At 51.7% G+C, this 23317-nt stretch overlaps 1 protein-coding gene across 5 annotated transcripts in view; it reads left to right on the forward strand.

Moving 5' to 3' along the window:
* The first annotated feature begins 722 nt into the window (after positions 1-722).
* The window catches only part of TBC1D14 (TBC1 domain family member 14), a 114012-nt gene continuing 91417 nt past the window's right edge, over positions 723-23317 (forward strand). For 4 of the 5 annotated variants that reach the window (XR_003309685.1, XM_026455650.2, XM_026455649.2 and 1 more), the window contains exons 1-2: positions 1247-1424; positions 14405-15143. Coding sequence is in view for 4 of the 5 variants with exons in the window: in XM_026455650.2 (XP_026311435.1) it covers positions 14422-15143 (722 nt within the window). In the remaining variant the exon portion in view is untranslated. Of the gene's footprint in view, positions 982-1246; positions 1425-14404; positions 15144-23317 lie in introns of those variants that run through there. The other variant, XM_026455648.2, reaches the window with a different exon arrangement.

Consider the following 23317-nt stretch of genomic DNA (forward strand, 5'->3'; position numbering starts at 1 on the left):
TCCGTTAGATTGGGCTGTAGTCAGTCTCTCCCGGGTTTCCTCTCTGGCAATTTATCTGTCAGTGACAACCCTCAGGGCTCCTGGCTGGCAGGAGCCAAAGCCAAGTGGAAATCCAGGCCTTCTGGCTCCCAGCGCTGGGTCTCTCCTCTTGCCCTCAAGTCCCCAGAATCTAAGGACAACCCAATAAACAGTCAAATACCTACTATTTGCCAGGTCCAGGGAAAATAGCAGTAAACAAGATAATCCCGGCTTTCCTCATGGAACCCACAGTCTAGAAGGGGAATGAAGACCCAGTGCCCGTCAACAGGGGCTTCTCACTGTCTACCAGCTCGTGGAGGGCCCTGGGGCAGGGAACCCGGTTTCTGCCCCTCTCAGCTACTGACCCACCCGGGTCCTTGGGCGGAGGGCTTCATCTCTGAGTTTGTATCCTGTTTTGTACAATGGCTCTGATCATAGATCCCGTCTCTGGAGTTTGTGAAATGTTGAGGCCAAAAATGCAGATAACGCCAGGCCAGTGGCTTCCAAATCCGCGTGCACATTACACAGCTTCCCAAACTGATGATGCTTCCATCTCATCTTCAGAGACTGTGACTTAATCGGCCTGGGCTTCGGAATATGAAGTCTGCAGGCAATGCTAAAGGGCAGACCAGTTTGGGAACTGCAGCGCCAGGCGCCGTGTCACTGCGCGATAACAGAGAACGTTCGGAAAAGCCCTTTATAGATTGATACTGAGGCCGGCTGGGAGGACGCCACGGCGCCGCTCCCAAGACCACCGCGGCGGGGCCTGAGCTCCGGTGTCACGCAGACCTTCCTTTCCGCGGCGGGGCCCGGGCCGTCTCTCCCGCACACCGGCCGGGACAGGGGCGCCCCATCGATGCGCTCCGCCGCTCGGCTCCCTACGCCTGAGCCCTGCCCGCTCGAGCCCCTTCCCCCTCCCGGCCGCTTCCCACTTCCAAGATGGCTGCGGGTGCAGCCGAACAGGTAAGGGGGCCCCTGTCGGATGTCCGCGGGGGCTCTGCGGGCACAAAGGCCCGTTCAAGGCAGTCCCTCGCCACTCCGGTTGGTTCTCGGGAGAAAAAAGGGCTAGCGACGCCGCTCCGGAGGCCCGCGGCGGGCGGCCCCCGGAAGAGGGACAGTCGGGCGAGCGCCGAGCTCTAGACGCGCCGGCACGGGCGGAAGAGCGGGCGCCGGCAGGCAGGGGCGGGGCCCAAGTGCGTGGGGGCGTGTCCAGGGGGCGGGTGAGGGGGCGGGGCGAAGCGAGGGTGCGCGCCGCTGTTCGCCGCGGGGTGCTCGCGCGCACCTGCGGGCCGGACCCGCTGCCTACCGCGCGCCCGGCGTCTTCGCAGCGCGAGTTGCGGGTCCTGCGGGGCCTGGGCTGCGGGCCCGCGGGTCCCGGGGATGGCGTCGGAGCCGCGCTAACTCCGGTACTGAGAGCCTCCCGCGGGGGACGGGCCGCGGGCCGCGGGCCGCGAGGGAGGGCAGGGCGCTCGGGCCGCCACCTGCTGCAGCGCCGGCCGAGGCGGGGAGCGGCCCGGGCGAGGCGGGTCGCCGGACGCGGGTCCTGCTGGGTGTCCCTCGCCGCGCGGCCGCGGCTCCTGCACGCCAGGGCAGCGCGTGCGTGGCGCCGGGGGTGCTGTCGCGGGGCCTTCGGGGCTGGGGCGACACTCGAGACTCTGCGGCCCTCGCGGAGGCGCGCGCTGTGTCCCGCTCCTTTCCCGGAACTTGACGAAAAGTTTTCCTCCTCCGACGCGAGGCTCCCGGCCTGAGAGGAGGCGGCTGGGTGCGCCAGACCCCGACCCCGGAGTCCCCTTCCACCCCGGACGCTCAGTCCCCGGGCTGCGGACCCTCCTCCTTGGAGCCCCTGACCCCCCTTTCATCTCGGACGCCTCTACCCTTGGAGTCCCTGATCCGCGGAATCCCCTTTCATCTCGGAGCCCAGACCTCCTTGGACCTCCACCCCACGCGAACCTGTCCCTGGGCTAGGGAATCCCCCTGCCTCCGCCTCGGAGACTCCCATTCCCGGGCCGCTGAGACCCTGGCCCGGGGACCCTCTCGGGGCCGGGGTAGCTGCCTTGAGGAGGGAGTCCAGGGAGTCCTGGCCCCCTCCCGCCAGGAGCCTCTCTAGGCTGTAGGGCCCGGCCCTGATGGGAATGGCTGGTCAGGAGGATAGGGGAATGACCCTGCGGGTCCCCGAGTGACCGCGCCTGAGCAGGCCACGTGAGGTCGTTTCTGTCTTAAAGTTACATAGGACGCCGTTTTCCCCAGCGTGGAATTGGAAGTTTTGCTTGGAAAGGTTTTATAGGCACTGGTGCATTTTGCCCCTACTGGAGGCCCCTGGGCATCACCTTGGTTATTTCACGCAGTGAGGCTAGCTGAGGAGGGTAGTCGTGGTGGGGTCTTGGGGACAAAATGCTCACTGTCTTGCCCCCAGTATTGTAGGATGTTAGCACCTGGTTACTGTCTTGTCTGGCTTTTATAGAGGTGGGTTGCCTGTTGGAAACTGGCAGTCGCTTTGCCTGGACTGGGCTAGTCCTTACAGCAGTCTTAGAACACTTCCTGTTGCCCAGTTCATCTGGCCAGTACCAACCCATATCTCAGTTTGGGTATGGCTTCCCCCCTCCGACCAACCCTCTTACTGCTTCTTTGCTGTGTGTTTGACCCCTTGAGATTGTGGGCTCCACAATCCTAATGAGATCTCCAGTCCTACTGAGAACCTGGCATGAACTTGGTGCTCAGGGTCATTGGGCGAAAACACCTTTTGGGAAACATCAAGGGTGTCAGCTGAGACTAAGGGAGACAGAGTAACTGGCTTGGAGCCACCCAGATGGGGAGAGGCAGAGATGGGATTCAAACTGAGGCAGGCTACTGGGCCAGGCTCTGCTCACCTCGGTGTCCTCCGCTGTCCCAGCTCTTTGCACCGAGCTGGGCTTGATTCCTGTTTGTACAACTAAGTTTTCACCGTCTGCCCCCAGCCTACCCTCTCATATTCAGCCTGGGCTCTGCCTCGCCTGGCTTCTGCTGTTCCCCTGTGCTCCTTTAGCCCCTGCAGTTCCTCAGCATTGGGTGTGCTGTCTCCGCCCCATTCCCTGTTTAGTGAGTGAATTCCTGTCTTTCATGCCTCCACCTTCCCTCCTCTACTCTGGGTTGATTCCTTAGCTGGTGCACTGTAGAAGGCCTCTCTCAAAGTCAGAGCAGCTTGTTTGAATCTCTCTCCCCCATTGGTCAGAGCTTCTAACCTTGAGTCCCAGCCTCAGCACGGGATGCCTGCCCTGCAGGTCCGCGGTGGCTTGGGAAGTCTTTGAGACCTTGGAAAAGATTTGTTGTCAGTATAAACATTAATACATAGAGAATACAAGAGGATTTTAGGAAGGTGAATATGTGTTTGTTAACTTAAAAAATTTTTTTTTTTAGAGATGGGGTCATGCTATGTTGTCCAGACTGGATCTGAATTCCTGGGCTCAAGCGATTCTCCCGAGGAGCTGTGGTTGCAGGAACGCACCACCATGACTAGCTGAACGTGTGTTTTAGGACTGTGTATAAATAAAGTTTTGGCCGGGCGCAATGGCTAACGCCTGTAATCCCAGCACTTTGGGAGGCTGAGGTGGGTGGATCACAAGGTCAGGAGATTGAGACCATCCTGGCCAACATGGTGAAACCCCGTCTATACTAAAACTACAAAAATTAGCTGGGTGTGGCAATGCATGCCTGTAATCCTAGCTACTCGGGAGGCTGAGGCAGGAGAATTACTTGAACCCAGGAGATGGAGGTTGCAGTGAGCCAAGATCGTACCACTGCACTCCAGCCTAGTAACAGAACTAGACTCCGTCTCAAAAAAAAAAAAAGGAAAAAAAGAAAGTTTCTTGGGCCCGAGTGGTTTAGAATTCTTGATTGTCCATCTGGAAGGCTCTCAGGGACTGGTCTGCTTGACTAGTCACTTGATTTTAAAGATAGGGAAGTTGAGGCCCAGAGCCCCGTCAGTATCACACAGCAGGTGTGAGGAGAGAGACTGGTGACAGGAAGAAGCTGTACTTTGTGGCCTTGTAGACACAGACTGGCTGTGTCTGGCCTTGCTTATGCAAATGGTTGCTAAAATAGTGGGGCTGAGTTGGCTCGCCCTATCCGTGTCCAGGAAAGGATAACACCAGCCAACATTTTCTAAGGCTTACCCTGTGCCAGGCACGATTTTAAGGACTTTATGTGGATTTCTTCCCCTAATCTTGTCAACTGCCTAACCGGATAGGGTCTCTTATTGTCTTCATTTTGCTGCAAGGAAAGAAACCAAGGTGCAGGGAAGTTAAGAAATGAGTCCAAGCTCACACAGCTAGTGAGCAAAGGAGCTGGGACTTGAACCCAGGCAGCCTGCTGCTGGAACCTGCATTATTTTTTCCCTCCTGTTTATTTTGTTTCTTTTTTTGTTTTGTTCTGTTCTATTCTATTTTTTGAGACGGCATTTCACTCTTGTCGACCAGGCTGGAGTGCAATGGCATGATCTCAGCTCACTGCAACCTTTGCCTCCCAGGTTCAAGTGATTCTCCTGCCTCAGCCTCTAGAGTAGCTGGGATTACAGGCATGTGCCACCAGGCCTGGCTAATTTTGTATTTTTATTGGAGATTCGCCATAGTGGAGTTTTGCCATATTGGCCAGGCTGGTTTTGAACCTCTGACTTCAGGTGATCCACCTGCTTCGGCCTCCCAAAGTGCTGGGATTACAGGCGTGAACCACCACGCCTGGCCTATTTTATTTTTAAAACTTCGTATGAAGCCTGACATATATACACGGAAGTGTAAGAATGGTTAAGTATTCAGCTTATCAATGATCAGGGTTATTGGGTGAATACACCTTTTGGCAACATTAAAGGAGCTGAGAGGAAGGGGGATAATGTTTAGGGACTGTATTCATAAGTATGCCAGCAGGCCATGTATGAACTTTGATGTCAGATCTGGTTTGAACTCGGTTTCTGTTGCTGTGTGACCTTGGGTGTGTAACTTAGCCTCTCTGAATCCCATAGTTTCTTCAGTACCCTTGGCAGGCTTGTGATTATTAGAGCATGTAATGGCTCCCTGCATGTTTGGTGCATGCTAAATGCTCAGTAAATGATTTCTCTTATTAATAATTAAGATTATAAACTATATCGGCTTTAAGTAGTCTAAATATCTTCCTAATGTATCATTTGCCTCCCAGTCACTTCACAAGTACTTGGGAAAATTAGTTAATTAGTAATTTACCAAATCACTAAGTGAAGCTGGAACATTTTGCATTGAATGTCTTTAATTTAAAATGTCCCGGCCAGGCACCCTTGGCTCTTGTCTCTAATCCCAGCAGTTTGGGAGGTTGAGCGGGGGTGGATCACTTGAGCTCAGGAGTTCAAGACCAGCCTGGGCAACATGGTGAAACCCTACAAAAAAAAAAAAAAAAATTAGCTGGGTGGGTGTGGTGGCATGCGCCTTGTGGTCCCAGCCACTCAGGATGCTGAGGTGGGAGGCTCGCTTGAGCCTGGGAGGCAGAGGTTGCAGTGAACCAAGATCATACAACTGTACTCCAGCCTAGGTGACAGAGACCCCATCTCAAAAAAAAAAGTTCCACCTGTGCCTTTAATCATAACCAGTGGTCAGTGTAAGTTAAGAGCTCCTTAGGGTTGTGAAGGAGCCTTTGAGGACCCTGAACAGTAACCCCAGTTTCTGCCTGGTTTGCTGAAACATACATGGGCTGGAACTTAAACAGCGTTGTGTTAAGTTCCAAGTGTCTGAAAGTTGCCACTCACCCTCTGGAGGAATATGTGAGCTTCTAGGAAATTTTTTTCAGGACTATTATCCTAAAGAATCACCCATTTAAAAGCCAAACTACTTTTATAGTGGCCTTTTCCATTTTACATAATGCAAATCAATCCATTGTTTTAGGCCGCGTGTGTAGCAGTGGAAAGAGTAAGTACCCCGGCTACTCAGGCTAGCCCAGCACAGCTCTGTTATTATGCAGCACCCTTTAGACCTCAGTCTTCTGTCAGCTCTTTGGATGGTTGTGGAGGTGACAGAACTAGTGGATATAAACATGGAACGCAGTGCCTGATGTGTCGTCTGCGCTTGGGGAGCGGAGGCAGCTGCTCATGTTCGTGAGCCTGAAGCGTCCAGTCCTTTCTGCCAGAGCCAGGACTTGAATTAAAAAAGAGAAAGAGGCCAGGCGCGGTGGCTCAAGCCTGTAATCCCAGCACTTTGGGAGGCCGAGACGGGCGGATCACGAGGTCAGGAGATCGAGACCATCCTGGCTAATACAGTGAAACCCCCGTCTCTACTAAAAAATACAAAAAACTAGCCGGGCGAGGTGGCGGACGCCTGTAGTCCCAGTTATTGGGAGGCTGAGGCAGGAGAATGGCGTAAACCCGGGAGGTGGAGCTTGCAGTGAGCTATGATCCGGCCACTGCACTCCAGCCTGGGCGGCAGAGCAACACTCCGTCTCAAAAAAAAAAAAAAAAAAAAGAGAGAAATTGGCCAGGTTCAGTGGTTCACATCTGTAATCCCAGCACTTTGGGAGGCTGAGGTGGGCGGATCACTTTAGGTCAAGAGTTTGAGACCAGCCTGGCCAACATGGTGAAACCCTGGCTCTACTAAAAATACAAAAATTAGCTGGGCGTGATGGCAGGCGCCTGTAATCCCAGGACTCTGGGAGGCCGAGGTGGGCAGATCACTTGAGGTCAGGAGTTCAAAACCAGTCTGGCCAACATGGTGAAACCCCATCTCTACTAAAAAAAAATAAAAATGCAAAAAATTAGCCAGATGTGGTGGTGGGCGCCCGTAATCCCAGCTACTCGGGAGGCTAAAGCAGGAGAATTACTTGAACCCGGGTGGCGGAGGTTGCAGTGAGCCGAGATTGTGTCACTGCACTCCAGCCTGGGCAACAAGAGTGAAGCTCTGTCTCAGGAAAAAAAAAATGTATATATATGTAATCCAGAAGTCACTGGGCGCAGTGGCTCACGCCTGTAATCCCAGCACTTTGGGAGGCCGAGGTGGGCGGATCACGAGGTCAGAAGATCAAGACCATCCTGGCTAACATGGTGAAACCCCGTCTCTACTAAAAATACAAAAAAAAAAAAAAAGTTAACCGGGCGTGGTGGTGGGCCCCTGTGGTCCTAGCTACTCGGGAGGCTGAGGCAGGAGAATAGTGTAAACCTGGGAGGCGGAGCTGGCAATGAGCTGAGATTGCGCCACTGCACTCCAGCCTGGGTGACAGAGCAAGATTCTGTCTCAAAAAAAAAAAAGAATCCAGAAGTCAGTGGCCAGGGCTGGGTTGATGGCAGGCTTGGCAGCAAAGGTGAACACACCGCCCTTTGAGGATCAGATAGGACAGTGGTGCCCCCTTGCCACTGGGGTTTGAAGAAGCAGCTGTCCTGTGGAGCGTCCAGAGAGGAGCCGGGACAGGGAGGGCTTTGTGCTCCAGTCCTGGGAAGAGGCTGCCCGTGGATGTCTACACAGACGGCAGCGTGCCTTCTCCCTGAAGCCGCTAAGTAGATGTTTTTACCCCGTGGGAACACACCTAGATCGTTTGGTTTGGCCTTTGTAAACAGTTGCTTTTATTTATGAAGACTTGGGTCAAGACCAAGGAGGAGAAAATCAAGCAGTTGTTTCTAGACGGGATTGTTTTCCAAAGCCCCATGCAGAGTCACTGGCAGAGCTACCCTCCGCTTTCTGACTTGTATTGAAGTGAGGATTGTGGCTCTGGTGGAGTGACAGTTGATTGAATCCCTCGGGGGCTACTGTCCTCTTTACTTCCTGCAGAACTGAGTCTTGTGACAGGTAGATACAATTCAGATGGCCTTGTTGCATGGAATGGAAACAGTCTTTCTCTTATCCATACTTCACATCTTGTCTTTCTGTTGGCCGGAAAGTGATGACTCATCACCATTTGACTTGGGTTCAGTGCCTACCATGGCAGGGTGCTGGGCCAGGCGCTGGATCCGTTCCTCCTGGGCCTACCTAGGGGTGCGTGCTGCAAGGGGATGCTGTCACTAGGACGTTAGTGATTGGGACTTTGGAAAACACCTGTCAAGGGAGGAGATTTCACTTTCCTGACCATCATGTGTTGACAGCGTTCCTCACCATCTGGTCTAGCCTCTAACCAGTGTGTAGGCTGGTCACTGCTCAGCTGCTGGTGTGCACTCTCCGGGAACTTGGTGGCTGGAGATTTCTTCCTCGTAGTCTTACCTCCAGCTCTCACCGAGTTCTTGGAACATAATCCAGCTCTCAGCAGATGTTTCTTGGATGGGACTGTCCCTGAAATCTGCCCACTTAAAACCTCAGTTGTTAGTAGTAATTAATTCAGCAAGTAGATTTTTGAAACCTTAATCCATGCCAGGCATTTAACCAGAGAATAGTTCCCAGAAATGATTAGAGCTGTGCCTGCCTGAAGCTGAGAATCCGGTGGGAAGAGCGACCTGAGAACAGCCGTAAGATCGCTGTTTCAGGCAGGGTGTGGCCAAAAGGAGCCTAGGAGGAAGGAGGCCTGGCAGCTTTCTGGGAGAGGCAGGGAAGGCTTTTCAGAGGAGGTGGCCTTTGAAAACACCAATTGAGTGTCTCCTTGTGCCACACCCTACCGGGGCTCTGAGGCCCCTGATGGCCTACCTGAGGAGGGCACCCCAGGTGGTGGTGAGTAGGGCTGAATGGGCTAGTGGTGGGGGCAGGTAGGTGGCCGGGTGCAACTGCACAAGGCTGGAGAGGCAGGCAGAGACGGATCAGGAGGGCCCTGGGTGCTGGCTTGGGGAATTCAGGCTTAGTTTGTCTTCTATAAACCTGGACTTGGAGGCAGGCCATCTGCAGTTGGTCTCCTGGCCGGCGTCCAGAGTCCACCCATGAGCCTTGTCTCAGAAGCACACACCTTGTTTGTACAACTTCCCCTATGAAGGGTACTATCAGGTGGCAGGTGGCCTGGAGTGCAGCTTCTGCCCTAGTGGCACCAGGCGGAAGTGCTTGAGGACAGGTGGCCTTGGCCCTTGCAGAGTTTGGTTTTAAAGTGTGTTGCAAGCGGAAGTACTTTTTCCCTTTTAGGCTTATTTCCCTGAAGACTGACGCCCTGTTCTGAGGTTTAAGAAACTTAACTGGACTTGGGACCAACAAAGACCTCAAAGTTGGCTCAACTTCTCCATAGGAGAGGCCCTCTGTCTGCTGTCCCTGGCCCCCCCACGGCAGAGGAGAGGAGCAGAGAAAGGTTTTCTTTCTCGACTTAAAGCCGGATGGCTTTGGGCTCTGCCAGACCTTACTTCCTTCTTCCTGTGCTTTCTTCTTGGCGGCAATTCAGGGAAGGGTCCTTGGATTGCCTTGAATGAAATCCTATAGTTTCACCAAAATGGTTTCCAATTCCAGACGTGAGTGATGCCTTCTGTTTACCCAGGCACTGATTTTCCTAGGAAGGATATACTTTTTTGTGTTCCTGTCTACTCTATCATCAGAATTTGCATCCTAACCTGCATCTCTTTTGTGGCTTACATTTGTGTTTTGCTGTACTAGGAAATAAAGGGAAGCAGCACGTTCACTGGACACCTACTGTGTGTCAGTTAGGGGCTGGGTTTGCCGGTGCCTTCACCAGACCTTCTCATTTCTTTTGTCCTCAGACCAGCCTGTGAGCTATAGGGTATTGTCCCATTTTACTGCTGAGGAAGAGGGAAGTTGAGGCTCAGAAGGGTTAGGCACCTCATTTAAGGTCGCCTTACCTGGCAAGTGGCAGAGCCAGAATTTCAGCGGGGCCTGCAAGAGGCCCTCAGCTGTGTTTAGCGTGAGGATTTCCTCTTACATGTGTGGCTTTTTGCCAGTTTGGTCTGTTAGAGTGTTGATGGTGTTTTGATAATTTGAATGACCTTGACATTGTCAAAGATGAGCTCTTAGCTGTGTGCTGAAAATGTTTCTTACTCTATTTTCCTTTTAATTAAAGTGTACGTAGAACTTCTAAATTGGTATACATTTGAATCGACCTGGATTATATCTTACTTTTGTGAATTCTGTTGTTTCCTAACATAGAAGCTTGAGGGATTCTTCCTGAGCAGGGGACACACAGAGGGTCTGCAGTGGCCCTGCCTTGGAGGGCTCATGGCTCTGGGGAAGAGCAGGGACAGCTGTGAAACACTGAAAACGTGTTCACGTCTGGGGAGGTGATGTCCGGATTCTTTCAGATCATGCCCTGAGTTTTTGCTCTATAGGTTGGAGAAACATTTTATTTTTTGCAGCACCTAGGTAATTTCACCTTTATTTTTTTTAGACGGAGTTTCGCTCTTGTTTGCACAGGCTGGAGTGCAGTGGCATGATTTCAGCTCACTGCAACCTCCACCTCTCGGGTTCGAGCTATTCTGCTGCCTCAGCTTCCCAAGTAGCTAGGATTACAGGCATGCACCACCATGCCTGGCTAATTTTGTATTTTTAGTAGAGACAGGGTTTCACCATATTGGTCAGGCTGGTCTCGAACTCCTGACCTCAGGTGATCCGCCCGCCTCAACCTCCCAAAGTTCTGGGTTTACAGGCATGAGCCACCATGCTGGCCTATAAATTCATTTTTGTATTAAACTCTACTTTTGTCTGTACTTTTGCCTTAGTGTAGTACAGTGTGGTTCTAATTTCTAAGAAAAATTGATTATCAATTACTGTAACACTGTGATTAAATAATCCTCCCTTACTCACAGGATCGTATTTCAAGTTTTTATTTTTTATATTTATTTATATTTATTTATTTATTTATTTATTTATTTTGAGATGGAGTCTCGCTCTGTCACCCAGGCTGGAGTGCAGTGGTGCTATCTTGGTTCACTGTAACCTCTGCCTCCCGGGTTCAAGCGATTCTCCTGCCTCAGCCTCCTGAGTAGCTGAGATTACAGGCGTGCACCACCACACCCAGCTAATTTTGTATTTTTAGTTGGGGGACATTTCACCATGTTGGTCAGGCTGGTCTTGAACTCCTGACCTTGTGATCTGCCCGCCTTGGCCTCCCAAAGTACTGGGATTACAGGCATGAGCCACCGTGCCTGGCCTATTTATTTATTTTGAAACAAGGTCTCGCTGTGTTGCCCAGGCTGGAGTGCCATGGCGCTGTCATAGCTTACTACAGTCTTGAACTCCTGGACTCGAGATCTTCCTGCCTCAGCCTTCTCAGTAGCTGGGACTACAGGTGTGCACTACCATGCCTGGCTAATTTTTACTTTTGGTAGAGATGGGGGTCTCACTGTGTTGCCCAGGCTGAATCAGATATTTATATGTAGTTGAGTCTATTTCTGAATTCTGCATTTCATTTCATTCCTTCACATTTCTATTTTTGCCTCAGCGCTGCACTCTTACTGGCTCCTTCAGTTTCTGGGAAGGAGGGAGATTACTCCCCTCCCTGTCTCTCCTTTGTTTTTCTGGAGACAGAATTGTGCCCTGTTACCCAGGCTGGAGTGCAATGGTGATCATAGCTCATTGCAGCCTTGAACTCCTGGGCTCCAAGTGGTTCTCCTGCCCCAGCCTCCTGAGTAACTGGGACTACAGACATGAGCCACTGCCCCTGGCTCCCCTTTTTCTGCTTTTAATTAATTAGCTTTTGCTGTGTTGACACTGAGAGGCAGGCCAGGCTTCCTAATTAGGAGCATGTAGGCTCCTTACAAAAGCTGACACCCAAGCAAGAGTGGTTATCATTCTTTCTTCTGTGCTTGGAAACCTTCAACTCCTCTCTGTTTGATGATAGCAGCTACCAACAAAGTGCCTGTTGGGGGCCAGGTGACTATTAAATGCTTTTCTTGTGGTACTTAATTCTCCCAAGGCAATATAGAGCCCAGGAACGTCTGAGTCCAAAGCCCTGTTCTTTATGTTGCTGTCTTGTATGGACCAGATTGAAACGCACCACCTGATTTCTTTTTTACTTTGAGACGGAGTTTTGCTCTTGTTGCCCAGGCTGGAGTGCAGTGGTGCGATCTCTGCTCACTGCAACTCTACCTCCCGAGTTCAAGCAATTCTCCTTCCTCAGCCTCCTGAGTACCTGGGGTTACAGGCATCTGCCACCACACGCAGCTGATTTTTTGTATTTTTAGTAGAGACGGGGTTTCACCATGTTGGCCAGGCTGGTCTGGAACTCCTGATCTCAGGTGATCCACCTGCCTCGGCCTCCCAAAGTGCTGGAATTTCAGGCATGAGCCACTGCCCCTGGCCATTTTAAAGAATAAAAAAGGTAGCAGTTGATGCCAGGGTTCTCAGTGTGCTGGGACTGTACTCTCCAGGCTGGTGTGCCGCATACCCTCCCTTCCTCATTTGTCTTAGGCCAGAGAACTTTATTTTTTATTTATTTATTTTTGAGACAGGGTCTCATTCTGTCGTTCAGACTGGAGTGCAGTGGTGTTATCAGGGTTCACTGCAGTCTTGACCTCCTGGGTGGGCTCAAGTGATCCTCCCACCTCAGCCTTTCAAGTAGCTAGGACCGCAGACACGTGCCACCACACTCAGCTAATTTTTACATTTTTTTAAAGACAAGGTCTCCCATTCTCCCATTGTTGCCCAGGCTTGCTTTTGAGTTCCTAGGCCCAAGTGATCCTCCTGCCTCTACCTCCCAAAGTGCTGGGATCACAGGCATGAGCCACCATGCCTGGTGAGGCCAGAGAACTTTATTTTTTATTTTTTTATTTTTTGAAATGGGACCTCGCCCTGTCGCCCAGGCTGGAGTGCAGTGGCATGATCTTGGCCCACTGCAACCTCCACCTCCTGGGTTCAAGTGATTTTCCTGCCTCAGCCTCCCTGAGTAGCTGGGATTATAGGCATGTACCACCACACCTGGCTAATTATTTTTATTTTTATTTTTATTTTGAGACAGAGGCTTGCTCTGTTGCCTAGGCTGGAGTGCAGTGGCATGATCTTGGCTCACTGCAACCTCCACGTCCTGGGTTCAAGCAATTCTCCTGCCTCAGCCTCCTAGTAGCTGAGATTACAGGCACATGCCAGCATGCCTGGCTGATTTTTGTATTTTTAGTAGAGATGGGGTTTCGCCATGTTGGCCAGGCTGCTCTTGAACTCCCGACCTCAAGTGATCTGCCCGCCTCGGCCTCCCAAAGTGTTGTGATTACAGGTGTGAGCCAGCATGCCTGGCCATGCCAGAGAACTTTAGACATGGCCTTAGATGTGTGCGTGTGATTAACAGATTTTGTTTTTTGTTTTTTTTTTAGAGAGAGGGTCTTTCTGTGTTACCCAGGCCAGAGTACAGTGGTGTAATCATGGCTCACCGCAGCCTAAAACTTCCCAGGCTCAAGTGATCCTCTGACCTCAGTCTCCAGAGTAGCTTGTACTACAGGCATGTGCCACCACCCTCAGCTGATTTTTTTTAGTTTCTTGTAGAGACATGGTCTTGTTATGCTGCCCAGGCTGCACTGACGGTTTTGACTCTACTCACTCAAACCTCGGAGGTTGTGGTCTTGACTCTCTTTTATTAATTATCTTCACTGAGCTGGCCTTCTGACCTGAGTTTGTGTAATCCTAAACCAAGCCTTTCTAACCTTATGTGTGGTCTCCTTTGGGGTCCTGTAGATCCCAGCTCTGCGGTTAAACAGCAGTGTGATCTCAGACCCGTTTCTTAGTCTGGCCAAGCCTCGGTTTCTTCCGTGGTAAAGGGGATACTGTGCCCAGCCTTGTAGATGCGTGTAAGCGTGACTGAGACATTTGTGGGGAGGCCTGGCTGCTGCAGATGGCATACATAATTCATTTGGTGGTTGCTTTCCGTCTTAATGAAGATATCTTAGGATTTTAATGCTGTCTCAGAACAAGTAGATCTTTGACATACGTACGGGTTATGGATTCACACGCCTGTCCCCCAAGTCCAGGTCTCACGCTCCCTGTGCTATCCTGGGGATGAAGATGTGACTGGTAGGGGCGGTGATGATTATTTTTACCTCGGGTACATCCTTCGTTTGGGTTATCTTCCCACTATGTTATATCGTGACAATGTATGTTAAAACTCTAGCTTCTGGGCCAGGCGTGGTGGCTCATGCCCATAATCCCAGCACTTTGGGAGGCCGAGGTGGGCGGATTGCTTGAGGTCAGGAGTTTGAGACCAGCCTGGCCAACATAGGGAAACCCTGTCTCTACTAAAAATACAAAAATTAGCCGGGCGTGGTAGCGCACGCCTGTAATCCCAGCTACTTGGGAGGCTGAGGCACAAGAATCGCTTGAACCTGGGAGGCAGAGGTTTGCAGTGAGCCGAGATGGCGCCACTGCACTCCAACCTGGGCGACAGAGTGAGACTGTGTCAAAAAACAAAAACAAAAACCACCTCTAGCTTCTGGACTTGAATCAAAACTTGGGTATGCTTTTCAAGGCTTTCTCCTTTAAGTGGGAGATGAGACCATTTCAGCTGTGTGTCAGAGGTGTGGCATCTTTGAATTTTATATCCACTTTAATTTCCGTGTTTGTGTTTTTTCTAGTTTCTCCTTGGACCAAGATGACTGATGGAAAACTCTCCACCTCTACAAATGGCGTAGCCTTGATGGGCATTCTGGATGGTCGACCAGGAAACCCCCTTCAGAACCTGCAACACGTCAATCTCAAGGTGCCCCGACTCCTCTCAGCGCCTGAGTACGGGCCCAAGCTGAAACTCAGGACTTTAGAAGACCGGCACAGCCTCCAGTCCGTGGACTCGGGGATTCCTACCCTGGAGATCGGGAACCCGGAGCCTGTGCCCTGCAGCGCGGTCCACGTGAGGAGGAAGCAGTCCGACTCCGACCTCATCCCCGAGCGGGCCTTCCAGAGCGCCTGCGCGCTGCCATCCTGTGCGCCACCAGCTCCTAGCAGCGCCGAGCGGGAACAGAGAGTGCGCAAATCCTCCACGTTTCCCAGGACAGGCTATGACTCGGTAAAGCTCTACAGCCCGACCTCCAAAGCCCTGACCCGCAGCGATGATGTCTCTGTCTGCAGCGTGTCCAGTCTTGGGACAGAGCTGTCCACCACGCTGTCTGTCAGCAATGAGGACATCTTGGACCTTGTGGTCACGAGCAGCTCCAGTGCCATTGTGACCCTGGAGAATGACGATGACCCACAGTTTACCAACGTCACCTTGAGCTCTGTCAAGGAAACCAGTGGCTTACACCAGCAGGACTGTATTCATGAAGCTGAGGAGGGGAGTAAATTGAAAATATTGGGGCCGTTTAGTAGCTTCTTCGCAAGGTAATGCCATCTTTGCCCTCTAGAAGAGTGTGGTGGTTGAGTGCAGACCAGTCTCCTTGTTCCTGTGGGTTAGGCAGGCACGTCTCACACGGATAACTGGGCCCTTTCCCAGAAGCCCGGAGTCCTGTGGGATTGTAAGGACTGGTCTGTTGGGGATTCTGCTCTTCACTGTCCCTGGCTCATTTGCAGTCTGTTGTCACTTCTCTGCCTCTGACCTGCTGTGGCTGTCCCACAGGTGGCCAGCATTACCACATCGGCAGCCTGAGCCTCTGCGGGGCCCTGTGCACTCATATGAATGTTTCTTGGGCCAAGCAGACGGCACTGGTGAGGGTGACGCCTGTGAGTAACTCCTGTTTCTAGTGCCAGCCCCCACTGGCATAGTGCAGTGCTGTCATGCCGGGTGTCCCGGCCGTGTCCCCTTCCTCCTGGATGTCTGTGCTCTTGTGTGCGTGCCCTGGCCCTGCCCCTGCTGTGGAGGTGTGTGCCCTGCTGCCCTGCAGCCCTGTGCATTCCCACCGTGCTGGACCCGGCCATGCACCCCGTCCCCGCGGGGCCTTGTCACCCGGGTGCTGGAGTTCCTGCGTCTCCCTCAAGCCCTGTGGGGGCCGCGCCTTCAGCTTCTGCCTCTCATTTGTGCTCTCAGGCTTTTGTTCAACAAGTACCTATTTCCTAGGCCCTGTTCTAGGCTGGTCATGTGGGGTAATAGGGGTGAGAGAAACGATGTTGGGTAATGAGTTAGGGTGGGCTTGTGGCCTGGGGGCGGTAGGAGTGGATGCCTTCGTCACACAAGCATATGTGAACTCCTGTGGCATGCTGGGAGGAAGGGCACGGGGGCTGTGGAGAGTATGTGGAGACTCGAGATCTGTGGCCAGGTGTGGTGGGACACTCCTGTATTCTCAACACTTTGGGAGGCTGAGGTGAGTGGAACACCTGAGGTCAGGAGTTCAAGACCAGTCTGGCCAACATGGCAAAACCCCGTCTCTATTAAAAATACAAAAATTAGCCAGGCATGGTGGTGCACACCTGTAATCCCAGCTACTGGGGACATTGAGGCAGAGGTTGCGGTGAGCTGAGATCGCGCCACTGCACTCCAGCCTGGGTGACAGAACAAGACTCCATCTCAAAACAACAAACAAAAAAAAGAATTGTGATCTGCTCCATAGCTGCTCTTTGGAGGGCTCTGGGGCCAGGGCTTGACAGGTGGGAACATTTCTGCAGGTGACCCTGGCTGCCCCGTGTGTGTGCGTCTCTAGCAGAACCCACGTCAGACACTGCAGTACTGGCTGTCCTTTTGAGATGGTGTGGTGTGCCAGCTGGAGTCGGCTGGAGACTCTGACTGTGGCCAGCACATTAACTTATCACTGCCTCAGTTGCTTCATCAACTAAAGGGGATCATCTCAGACAAGCCTAAGCTCAGCTCTGAGTGAGATGGTCTGTGGTGTGGCCTGTGGTTTTGTCGGGAAACCTTCTTCTCGAATGTGCTGACAGATAGGTATCTTGGTACCATGAGCACAGTTCCTGGTTGCAGAACACAGTAACTAAGCGATTGCCCTCAGTGGGAGGAACCCGGGAACTTTGGGGGAGATCTTGTCACTATCCCTTCTGAGGCTGTAGCCGTATCACGGTGTTGCCGTGGTTAGATTTGTGTGGCGGAACTTCCCTGTGCTCAGACGAGTGTGTTCAACTGTCCCTGCTTATGAACAACACATGGTACCTGTCCCACGCGGTCCTTAGGATCCATCCAGAACATGCAGAATCAGAAGCTCAGCGAGAAGGGCCTGAGGATCAGTTTTCAGAATCACCTGGGCTTCTTGGCAAATCTGGGAAACCTTGCTGGAAATGGGGTTGGCCGGGAAACAGCATGGTGGAAGGAGTGTGGCTTTGGAATTCAACTGACCTGCACCATGTCCAGCTCTGTGGCCTTGAGCAAGTTCCTTCAGCTCCCAGTCAGTTTTCTCACCCCTAAAACTGTGAGTGGAGGAGCGTGGCACGTGTGCCCATTATGCTGTTGAGGAACACCACATGCTCACCTTTGTCCTTGCGCGTTCTGTCTCCTCTGCCTCACCTAAGAAGTGGGCGTAATGAACCTTTCCTTCCATGGCAGTGGGGATTAAATGGGTTAGCATGTGAGAAATTTAATGCAGATCCAGACATGTAGTAAACTTTTAAGTATCAGTTGCTTGTGGTGATCATGGCCACGTTGCTGTGTCTGCCGCCATTGTGATTCAACTGACTGAGCTGTGTGTGTTGGATCCTCTTCCCCTTTGAAAGGAAGCATCGTTGGTTATGCAATTTCTAGATCATTTCTAAAGCTACTGTTTCTTGAAAATCATACTCAGCTTTGCGCTGCAGGAAACAAGTGTCTCTTCTTTTATTCCTTGGTTCCTGTCTCCTTATCCTTGTTGTGATGGCTGTGACATTGTTATTGTGAGCCTCTCTGAACTACCTTTGGGAAGATAATGGAATATAATGAAAAATGACTCAAAACAAGTGATGACATGGACAGAGTCTAGGGTTTTTTTTTTTTTGTCCTAGAGTCTTAAAAATGTTAGAGAAGAGTTTCCATCTAGAGTTCCTTTGCGGGGAAAGGGTTTCTGTGCCAGAATCTTTAGAGCTCACTAAACATTTTACAGGTGAGTAAATGGAGTTACAGCGAATGTTCATCCACTCAGCCCAGGGCCTGGCCCCCAGCAGGTACCCAGAGGACTGTGGTCATTGGGAGTCTTTGTGGAGGGCAGGGCTGGGGCTAGAGCTGGTCCTCTGGGGTTCCCAGTCCTGGCTTCTGAGCCATCCCGTTACCCCACTTTGTCCCCTCACTCTCTTGCCTTCTGGTTTCCTTGTCCTCAGTGAATCAGTCTCTGCGTTAGGGAAGGACGTGTGGACAGTGTAGTCTAGGAGAACATGCTCGGAGGGAAGAGTAGAGACAGGCAGGAATGATGACCTTGGTTGCTTGATGAGGTGGCCTGGGTGAGATGGGAGGAGGGGAGTGACAGGAGGGCTGGCCAGGCCTGACCACAGCCTCCCAGAAGCTGCAGGCCCGGCTTGCTTTTGTCCTTCACCCACACCGTAATGAGCACCTCTGTCCCAGACTCCAGCCTGAGCTTTAGAGAGAGCCCCTGCCTTTATGGAGCTCGCAGTCTGATGGGGTAGACACACAAGGCATTTCACAGGCTATGGGGGCGGGCACGAGTGCTGTTACTGTGGGTGGGGAGGGGGTGGCACTGCAGCCAAGAGTGCTGGTTCAGGAGTTCATGCGGCCTGGCTTCATCGTGAGCCCTCCTATTGGATCGCTGTGGGCCTTGTGCAAGTTACCTCTCTGAGCCTTAAGTAGGGGGTAAAACTACTGTGTAAGGTTAGAGATCAAATAGGGCATTTAACTTCTTGGCACTCTGGAAGTAGTAGCTTTCTGTGGTTCTAACAGAAATATTCTCATTTCTAAAAAATACGTTTTTTTAAAGCTTTCTCTAGTTCTCCCATATTGTGCTGAATTGTGTCAACCTGTTGCTGAAGAAGTCAGAGCAGGCTCTCTCCCGCTGGCCGATGTTTTGGGGTAGATGTGTCTTTGTTGTGGGCGGCTGTCCTATGCACTGGAGATGCCTTGCAGTTTCCCTGGCCTCCACCCACGAGATGCCAGCAGCACTCCCCCAGTTGTGACAGCTAAAAATGTCTCCAGACATTGCCAGATACCCCAGGGAGGGGCTGGCAGACTCACCCAGCCTTTGAGAATAAGTGCTGGGATTTGCTCCTTTGAAGGAAATTTACTAAAGTAATTTGAGGACGATTTTCATTTGTATGGAAGAGTGGGACCGTGTTAAGGGATCGTATGAGCCCCGTGTAGATTAAGAGTATTTATCTAGAAACCCGGACAGCAAGTGTAAGAGAAAGTCAGTAACATGCTTGGGGCGGGTTTATCTTCCGCAGGAGATAGCGTTGGGCTCTCTGAAGCCAGGGGTTTAATCTCCTAATCCACATTGGTCCGGGAGTTGAGATTAGCTTTGACCAAGTACATCGTCTCTTGTATAGCCCCTTTATGGAGCTCTCAGCTGATCCGGGTGCCCGTTGCTGAGGAGAGGTGTCTGAACTGCACTGAAGGATCAGGAGCTTGCCCAGTGAAGGTGCGGGGCAGAGGGAGCAGCTTGTGGCAGGCTGGGAGGTGGGGGCCCCTGGCTGTGTTTAAAGAACTGGAATGATGGATTTTTCCGGACCGCTTCCTGACCTGGCTGGGAGCTCCTTGGGGGCCGAGCCTGTGTCTGCTTCACCCTGGCACCAAGGGTAATTCACAGGCAGAGAAGAATATTGGTGATTGAGAGCGGGGGCTGCTCTGACCCAAGTTTGAACCTCAGCTCTGCCATTTTTGTACCGTGTGATCTTGAGAAAGTCACTTAGCCTCTGCGATTCCCAGTGTGTACTTGAGTGACATGGGGTTAATGGCACCTCTTGTAAAGAGTTAATGTGAGGGGGCCGGGTGTGGTGGCTCATGCCTGTAATCCCAGCACTTCGGGAGGCCGAGGCTGGTGGATCAGCTGAAGTCAGGACTTTGAGACCAACCTGGCCAACATGGTGAAACCTCATTTCTACTAAAAATACAAAAGGTAGCTGGGTTTCTGTACCCTGCACCGAAAGCTGACTAATTCAAGTAAATACCGTGAATTTTCATTTACATGTGAGGAAACTGAGGCAAGGGGTGGTTAAGTGGTTTGCCCAAGGATACAGGGAAATAGGAATAAGTTTATGCTTCTAAGGGTTGTTGGGATTAAATGGGAGGGAGTGTACATAGATGTGACACACTAGGCACATTGCGGGCATATTAATGTCTAGTCTGTGTTTTTATGTTGCCTGACTGTAATTTATTCCTGATTTGGCTATCTTAGAATTAGCTCTAGTGAACTGAGATGGAACATTGTAACTATGCCTTTTCTGTGCAGTTTGTTAATATTGCTGGTGACTTTGCCATGGCATTATGGATATACAGACGGCACCTGCTGTGTGCCTGTGTTGCTGCTGGTGTGTATGAGCTTGTGTGTTGCTGTGATCCTGGGAGGGAGTGCTGGGTGCTGGTCTCTTGATGTCACTGTTTGCTGGTGTGTGGTCTTGGGTAAGGCAGGTAATCAGTCTCTCTGGGGCTCAGTATCCTTGTTTGCAAAACAAGCTGAGGGGTACGTACTTTACATTAGAGTTGCAACAACGAAAGGACCATTCTGATCAAGGTGTTGGGCTGCAAGTGCCAGGCAGTAGGGAAGCAAGAAGATTTGAAGATGGGCAGACTAGTGCTGGAGGCCACTGGGTCAGTCCCTCTACTGTGTGGTGAGGATCTGGAGAGAGATGTGAACAAAGCAGCAAAGCCCGTTGACAGCCCAGAAAGAAATAACAGGGCTGAGATGTCGACTGGCCTTCAAAAGTGCTGTCCACCTGCATGAGGGTGGAGATGGTGAGGAATCAGCTCATGCAAAGTCATGGGAGCAGGAGAGAGCCCAGCCTTTCTGGGAAGATGCCATAGCATGAGGTGCTCAGGAGGGGCAGGGGTAGGAGAGGAGCCCAGAAGGATGGTAGACGCCCAGATGGGGCAGGACTTTGAGGACGACATTTAGTCTCAAGACTCAAAGCCTGTCACAGCCAGACGGGGTAAGATGAAAGTCTGCACAGGAGCTGATGGGCTGCCTTGATGAGAATGAGTTGAACTGTTAGCTTGATAGGGTCGAGATGAGCAGCTCCCTTTGGAGAAGGCAGTTGCCCTGTTCGGAGCTCAGCTTCTGGGCCAGGCTCTTCAGTCACTTTCTAAAGCATTTCACAGCTCACTGGAGACAGGCTCAGAAAGACTAACTGCACAGACTGCAGAGCTGCGATTTGAACATTCACTTGTTAACTGCAAAGTCCGTGCTGTTTCTACAAAAGACACCACCCCGTCTCTTGTAACGTGTAACATGATCAGAAAGGGGGACGCGCGGGGCTGGGAGAGCAAACGGAGATGAACGGGAAATCAGAGGTTCTGTGGCGATTTTGCAGGGCACTGATGGAACTGTGATCCTCTGCGAAAGGCAGGAAGTGAGCAGAACTCTAAGCCGGGTCAGGGAGGCTAGCTGGGTGGCATCTGTCAGGGCACTGAAGCTCCTCAGTGGGAAGACAGTTGGAGAGTTGCTTCTTGAGCCATCGTGGGCCAACAGGATGAGAATGCCTCTTCCTCCTCCAGTTACTCCAGGCAGTTGAAAGTGTGGGAGTGAGGCTGGAGTCAGCTGTTTGTCACGAGGCCTGCTGCTGGGTTGGTGGCCTTTGTGGGCTGGCCATCGACAGGGGAGGGAGATACAGCAGAATCACTGCAGGTGCTTCCTGGAGGCCTTGAGCCAGAGAGAAGCAGAAAGGATTTTAGCAAGCAAGGAACTCGTAGGGTGGTTCCCATTATTCCTCACTAAAAATCTGTGAGGGGGCCAGGCGCGGTGGCTCACATCTGTAATCCCAGCACTTTGGGAGGCTGAGGTGGGCAGATCACTTGAGGGTCAGGAGTTGGGTAGACCAGCCAGCCTGGATAACATGGCGAAACTCCATCTTTACTAAAAATACAAAAATTAGCTGGGCATCATGGTGGGAGGCTGAGGCAGGAGAATGGCGTGAATCTGAGAGGTGTAGGTTGCAGTGAGCTGAGATAGTGCCACTGCACACCAGCCTGGGTGACAGAGCGAGACTCCATCTCAAAAAAAACAAAAAATAAACAAAAAAAACCTGTGAGGGGTCTCAGTGATTTCGGAAACTGGCCTTTAAGTGTTTGCACAGGCACACACTTACTTGGGTCTTCTTTTTTATTTATTTATTTTTAAAATGTTTTTGAGATGGAATCTTGCTCTCGCCTAGGCTAGAATGCAATGGTGTGATCTTGGCTCACTGCAACTTCTGCCTCCCAGGTTCAAGCGATTCTCCTGCCTCAGCCTCCTGAGTAGCTGGGATTACAGCTGCGCACTACCACACCCGGCTAAGTTTTGTATTTTGAGTAGGGGCAGGGTTTCACTATGTTAGCCAGGCTGGTCTCGAACTTCTGACCTCGTGATCTGCCCGCCTCAGCCTCCCAAAGTGCTGGGATTACAGGCGTGAGCCACGGCGCCCGGCCTTACTCTGGGTCTTCTGACACTGTTTGGATTCCCCCATCCCAAGGGTTTAAGTTCCCTGGTTGTGCGTTCTTGTACCAGGTGGATGTTCAGCAGCTCGACTACCTCTCGATTGCAGAACGTCTGCACTTCTTTTCCAGCCACTGGTTTACATAGCTGGTTTCTTACCAAGCATTGATTCAGCACCTGGGAGGTCACTGGTAACCTTGACCTGAGACGTTTCTTTAAGTCTGGGTGAGCTTCAGTTTGAGGTTGCGGTTCGTGTCTGGAGACGTGCAGCTGATGGTGTCACTGCACACATGGCTGAAAGGAGCCATAGGACGCCATCTGTGTGTGTGTGTGCTGGACACACACAGGAGGTTGTTTGGTTACTGCTGCAGATGCTGTTTGCAGACCTGCCAGTGGTCCAGCCACGTTCAGAAAGAACAGCTGGGCCTGTAAGGGTGTGTCGCTTCCCTGTGCTTTGCTGGGCTTTGTTTTCTCTTGGCAGCAAATCACAACCATAACGATCATTTTTTTTGCGTGGCTGCTGTGTACCAAGCACTGTGCTAGATTCTTAAATATGTTTCTCATTATATATTCTGTAAAAAAACATTGCCTGAGCACCTGCCATATGCCAAGGCACTGTTCTAGGTGCTTGGGGTTCATTTGTGAACAAAACAAAGCCCCTGTCCTTGCAGAGCTTATGTGCTAGCAGAGGGCACTGATGGTAAACACAGTGAGTAGATGGAGGGTATGTGCTGGCAGACTTAAGAGCTACAGAGAAAGCCAGAAAGCAGAGGTGGTACGAGGTCCTGGGAGGAACGGAGAAGGCAGGTTACACAATGAATAGGCTGGTCAGGATAGGCCTGAAGGAGAAGGAGAGATTGAAGCAAAGCCTTGGCCAGGTGGGCGGCTCACACCTATAATCCCAGCACTTTGGGAGACCAAGGTGGGCAGATCACCTGACGTTGGGAGTTCAAGACCAGCCTGGCCAACAGGGTGTGAAACCCTGTCTCTACTAAAAATACAAAAATTAGCTGGGCGTGGTGGCATGCGCCTGTAAACCCAACTACCAGGAAGGCTGAGGCAGGAGAATTG

The sequence above is a fragment of the Piliocolobus tephrosceles genome, chromosome 3 (genome assembly GCF_002776525.5).
Source record: "Piliocolobus tephrosceles isolate RC106 chromosome 3, ASM277652v3, whole genome shotgun sequence".
In the NCBI taxonomy this organism is placed as follows: Eukaryota; Metazoa; Chordata; class Mammalia; order Primates; family Cercopithecidae; genus Piliocolobus; species Piliocolobus tephrosceles.